General features: G+C 43.0%; 1 protein-coding gene across 1 annotated transcript in view; it reads left to right on the top strand.

Moving 5' to 3' along the window:
- The first annotated feature begins 897 nt into the window (after nt 1-897).
- The window catches only part of Ccdc39 (coiled-coil domain 39 molecular ruler complex subunit), a 37,817-nt gene continuing 32,714 nt past the window's right edge, over nt 898-6,000 (top strand). The window contains 2 exon segments of the mRNA NM_001415040.1: nt 898-1,102; nt 4,084-4,203. Of these exon segments, the coding sequence (NP_001401969.1) occupies nt 1,013-1,102; nt 4,084-4,203 (210 nt within the window). The 5' untranslated portion in view covers nt 898-1,012.

Here is a 6,000-nt window from a genome sequence, read left to right as displayed (position 1 = left end):
GCAGTAACAGGCATCTCAGGGACAACTTCTCCATCTTGCTGACAGCGTTAAACAAGTTCATAAGCAGCTGACTTTGTCCCCTTACCACTCTGAGCTCCAGACTTAATGCTAGGAGAATGAATTAAAGATCTTGAAGCCAGGTGCCCTAGATAGGTCCAGTCTCCAACAGGTACTCCCTTGTTTAACCCATAATGTCAAAATACAATTGGGCAACACTGCAGTTCCCACCAGCTCCCCACCTCAATTTGTGTTATCATCCTATAATAATGTTGTATAATCTCCCTCCCTGGATGCGGTTCAGATCCCAAACTGGCTGCCTCCCTGAGCACTCAGAAAATAAAACATTATTTTTAAGTTTCCGTCTCTAAAGTGAATTTTCCCAGTTTCCACCCCAAACGCAACACTATACAGTTCTTGGTGATGTTTTTAACAATGCATTGGAAAATGCCTTGATTTATGACTTCCTTTTCTTCTGCAGTTACGAAAACTTATTGAAACAAGTTTCCATGCCAGAACACGCTATTTGGAGCAGTCTGGATCTGTGTTCCCAGATCATGGTCCCTCATACAAGGCTTAAAAATAAATTCGAAGTTCCTTTTGGTTACTATAGTATCCCTTAATCTGGTGGTCGTCCATCCTGGTATCCTGTAGTCCACCATCCTGCCACCCCGGGAACCTTATGTCTTCCATCCCCGAACTTTGTGACCCTTTGAAGCAACTGTGCTCCAAGATTTACACGTTCTGGAAGTCCTGGGAGTGTATCTATCCTTGCAAAAATTTGAGCTGTGCCTCACTGTCATAGGTAAGCAAATTCTACCGGCTGAGAAAAGGACACGGAAATTCTCAAAGGAAGTTCCGCCTTCCAGCCGGAGTGCTTCCTGTTTGGTAACTAAGGGAGCCTGGCTGTTGCTAGGGCCGCGGAATACAGTCCGGTAGGCTCTGCAGACTCCGGCTGCGAGCTTCTGGGAACGGTTTGGGGGACTTGGCTGTGCTCCCTTCGAGCCCGTGCACCATGAGCAGTGAGTTCCTGTCAGAACTGCACTGGGAAGATGGGTTCGCCATTCCCGTGGCCAATCAGGAGAACAAGATCCTGGAGGACCAGGTGAGGAGGATTGGGTGGGATTTAGGGGACAGGAGAGAGCAACTGAGGAATGGTGAAAGGACTGGTTGAACACCGCCAGGACAGCCAGATGAGGGCCTGTGGGAGGATGGATGGCCAAGTGAAGACTAGGTAAGGACTGTGAGTAGAGGATGCAGGGCCAGGTGGGTGTTCAATGGGAATCAGGGCAGGGCCAGGGAAAACCAAGTCCCACGTACAGGTGCCGCGCTGCCCAACTCATTTGCTCCTCTTGTTCCCTGACTTCATCACTTAGATCTGATACCCGTCGTCCTCCCCACTTTCTCTGCTGCTTCTATCAGTTACTACACATTTGAAAGTTTTATCGAAGCAACAATTTCTATTCAGGGTCATAAAACCAGCTGTTTCAGGTCCCAGCTACCGTGCTTTCCCCCGACCAATTAAGCTTCGCAAATGCATTGTTGGTGTTTGCTTAGTAACCGCCATTTATGCTTGTGCACACGCAAGACACATTCTCGCGAGCATTTGTGTTTCTGTGATGTTTAAAGTGGCTTGAGTTGCTTTCAAGGGAAACATTTCAGTGAACTATACAGTGTAGAGTTTCAGAGTGAGGATCAAAGTGTCACAGGATGGTGAAATATTTCACATTTGTAGGACAAACCTGCACCAACTAAAATACATACAGTTTAAGCCTCGGTTTTTTTTTTTTTTTTAAACTGCAACTGGCTCACAAAGTTTATACATCTTTAGCAGTCAGCCCAAAGTCCTACGAATGGTGTTAGGGTGTGGAGAAGAGGGTCCAAGAACCGAGGAATTGTACAAATTGACAAAGCAGAAGAGAATATTTTCTGCCCTCTGAATAGTGAGCATGAAACCCAGGTGGGTGAATCTGCTGAGAAGATTGGAATGTAGATAATGCTCTGCTCTGATCTCTCCTCTGGTTAGGACTAGGCATTTCCCCTTAAGGACGGACCATCAACATTAGGACAGGTAAAAAAGTCACTGCTAGAGCCCCACGGAGGTTTAGAGCCAGCCCACCAACCTGATGTGTGTCTTGTCAAACTAGAGATGAGGAGTGGGAGACAATCGTATAATTAATATATTATGCAATTGTAGAAGAGGTATTTGGGAGAGCAATCCTGCTGGTTCTATAGTCAGTATTTGAACTTAAGGTTCCTGTCCTGTAGTTTTTATGCTCCCCCTTCCCTTGCATTACCTATCTTTTTTCTGGTATGTGTTTGTGATGTGTGGTGGCGGATTTGACTGAGTAGTGTACATGTGTGCTCATGCGTGCAGAGGCCAGAGATCAACCTGAAGTGTCACTCCCCAGGCTCCTACCTTACTTTTTGAGGCAGGGTCTCTTATTGGGATCTGGGGCTAAGATTAAGCTAGGACTAGTGAGTCTAAGAAATCTTCCCATCTCTCTTAATGCTGGGTTACAAGGGCGAGTCACCACGACTGGCTTTTATGTGTATGCTAGCAGAGCAAAGTCCTTCCTTCCTTCCTTCCTTCCTTCCTTCCTTCCTTCCTTCTTTCCTTCCCTCCCTCCCTCCCTCTCTACCTCCCTCCCTTCCTCCATCCCTCTCTCTTCTTCTTTCCTTCTCTCCTCCATTCTTCCTTCCTCCTCCTCCCCTTCCCAAGCTGGATCATCTGAGAGGAGGGAACTTCAGCTGAGAAAATCTCTCCATAAGCTTGGTCTGTAGTCAATCAAGCCTGTGGGGGATTTTCTTGACTAATGGTTCATGCAGGAGAGCCACACCCACTGTGGGCAGTGTCATCCATGGATAGGCAGTCCTGGGGTTGTATAGGAAAACATCTAAGCAACCTATGAAGAGTAAGCCAATAGCATCCCTCCATGGCCTGTGCTTCAGTCCCCACCTCCAAGTTACCTCTGCTGCTTGAGTCCCTATTCCAATGTTATCAGTGATGAGCTGTTATCTGGAAGTGTAAGATGGGATGAGCCATTACTTTGGGCCATGGTGTTTATCATAGTGCTAGAGACCTAAGATAATCAGCCCACAGATTGGCAGTGAGATAGGGTTTTCCTTTTGCCCTACAGGGAAGTAACCCTGCTGTAGGAGAAGTGCATGCTACAGGAGCTATAGCCCTAACTTCCCCACGAGAATCTCTAGATGGCAACGTTATTTACAGAAAAGGTCAGTAGAGTTTTACTATGGAAATTTAAAAAATCAAGACAGCATGTACTGGATATTTGTGTCCTTCCAAAACTCTAATCTAATGTCCTAATTTTCAGTGTGATGGATAGGATCTCTGGAGGGATGTTTATACTCATTGCTTTTCTTGTTGCTGTCATAAAACACCATGATCAAGGAAACCCATTAGTGAAGGCATTTAATGGGGCTTAGAGGGTTAGTAGTTTTGTAGGGGTCCCAGTCAGTGTCGGCAGAAATAGCTGAAATCTCAATCTCAAAATATAAGCAGGGGACAGAGAGCATACTAGAAATGGTATGAGTCTTTAAAAGCCTCAAGGCCACCCCCAGTGACACACCTTCTCCAAAGCCATACCTCCTAATCTTTCCTAAACAGTTCTACTAAGTAGGGACCAAGTATTCAAGCATGAGTATGTGGGACCATTCTCATCCAAACCACCCCAAAGGTGGAGTTCTCATAAATTAATCAGTGACCTTATAAAAAGAGAAAAGAGATAATCTCTGTTATGTTTAGATACAGTAAGAAGACATTTGTTTGTAAAGAAGAAGGCCTCATTAACAATCTTGCAATTCTTTTTTTTTTTATTTATTTTTTTTCTCTTTTTCGGAGCTGGGGATCGAACCCAGGGCCTTGGCTTGCTAAGCAAGTGCTCTACCGCTGAGCTAAATCCCCAACCCCAATCTTGCAATTCTTAACTTGCATAATTGTGACAGATATACTTCTGTTTCTGTATCAAGTCTCTGGTATTTTTGTTATACTATCTCAAACTAGCTATGATAAAAAGTAAATGAAAATTTAGTTTACCTCTTAATCATGGCATTTGTTTCTTACAGTTAGCAAAACTACACAAAGAAAAATCAAACTTGCAAGATCAGCTTCGCGACTATGAAGATCGAATTAATTCTATGTCTTCTCACCTTAAAAATGTCAATCAAGAGTTTTTATTTACACAGGTACAGGAATACTGTTGTCTATAGTCATTGGGTATTACGTATTGCATTTGCTATTATGATTTTATGTTAGAGATGTAATGGGAAACCCCATCCTAATCAAATGATTATGAACATAGTTTTAAACCTAAAGGAGATAGAAGGAATGTTCTGAGAAGCTTAAGTAATGCTCTCAGTTGTCAGCAAAGACTCGGTGAAGAAGAAGTTACCATCAAGCTCTTACAGAGTGTTAACTAGTAGTCCAGCACAAGGAGGGGGCCCCTGGGGGTAATACCGAGTGTCTGAAGGCAGACAAAGCTGACTTGTGGCTGTCAGAGCTTCTGTCTCCAGCTTAATTATTCAGCATGGACCTCTGGACTCACTTTGGGTACAGGTCTGTCCCCACTCTTCAGCAATTCTTGTAGTGTCATGGTGTTTTAGTGCAGGTCAAGATTAGAATTTTAGTTTTTATGATACCATCTTGCTATAGAGTTGGTCTGAAACATATGATCTTAACACATTAGACTCCCAGGTGCTGGGATTATAAACGTGTGCTGTCACAGCTGGTTCTAGGGATTGGAATCTTAACACTAATAGTGATGTTCTTATGTTTAGAAGACTTTTCCGATAATGGGTAGGCAAAATTCATTTTAGACATACTGACATTGGGGCTAATAGAGCTGGCTCAGCTTTTAAGAATGTTTGCTGAGGGGGCTGGAGAGATGGCTCAGTGATTAAGAGCACTGACTGCTCTTCCAAAGGTCCTGAGTTCAAATCCCAGCAACCACATGGTGGCTCACAACCATCTGTAATGAGATCTGATGCCCTCTTCTGGTGTGTCTGAACAGCTACAGTGTACTTATATATAATAAACAATAAATCTTTAAAAAAGAAAAAAGAATGTTTGCTGAGCTCCCAGAGGATCCGGGTTCAGTTCCCAGCACCCATGTGGAAAGGTTTACAGCCACTTATAACTCCAGTTCTTCAAGGATGGCCTCTTCTGGCCTCCATGAGCCCTGTGCCATGCATGCACTCGTGTGCATAGACACATAAGTAAAATGCAAAAACTAAATCATAAAAGCAATATTAATACAAGTCCACTTCAGTTAAGATGGGGTGACTATGTAGAGGCCACAGGAGCCCAGCCCCCGGCACACATCAGTGCTGGGAGCGTTACAGTTTCCACCTCAAGAAATTAGTAAGTGTATACTTTTGAGAAATAGTTACATTCAAATAGACAAAACCGTGCTTTATAAAAACTTTATATTCAATAAAGATAATGACTTACCTTATTGGATTTTATTATAAATCCTAATGAAAGTTTTGCACTTAATTAATTTTCTAAACAGTCCTTAGGATTACTCCAGATTTGATGAGCAATTGATAAATTATGTCTTCTCAATTCCTCACTATGCTACTGAGTTAGGATTGGAGGAACAGAGGGTCTCTGTGAGAACACCTTATTACCATGAACCTGGATTGTGGAGACCAAAGTCAGTAGCCTTCACCCAGCACTAAGCAGCTTTGATACTGTAGTTAGACACTGAGAGCACACCCTTGAAAGGCTCTCTAGCCAGAGTCTTCTAATAAACAGAGCTAAATATAGAGACATCACTCTATACTAATACATTCTGAGAGATGTTCACCCCTTGGCATGTAAATCATTCTCAAACTTGTCTCTGTTAAGTAGAATGAGTGATTAATTCAATATAAACCCCATTTTCTCAATTATTATAACCAATATTTCTCACTTTTTGGTAAGGATGAATTATAGCTTCTAGCTCTCACCTTACCAGTTTCTTTTCTTTAGTTTCTGCCACA

This window comes from Rattus norvegicus, chromosome 2 (assembly GCF_021556685.1).
Source record: "Rattus norvegicus strain SHRSP/BbbUtx chromosome 2, alternate assembly SHRSP_T2T, whole genome shotgun sequence".
NCBI lineage: Eukaryota > Metazoa > Chordata > Mammalia > Rodentia > Muridae > Rattus > Rattus norvegicus.
The sequence above is the reverse complement of the archived record's forward strand: the minus strand, read 5'-3'. Positions and strand labels throughout refer to the sequence as shown.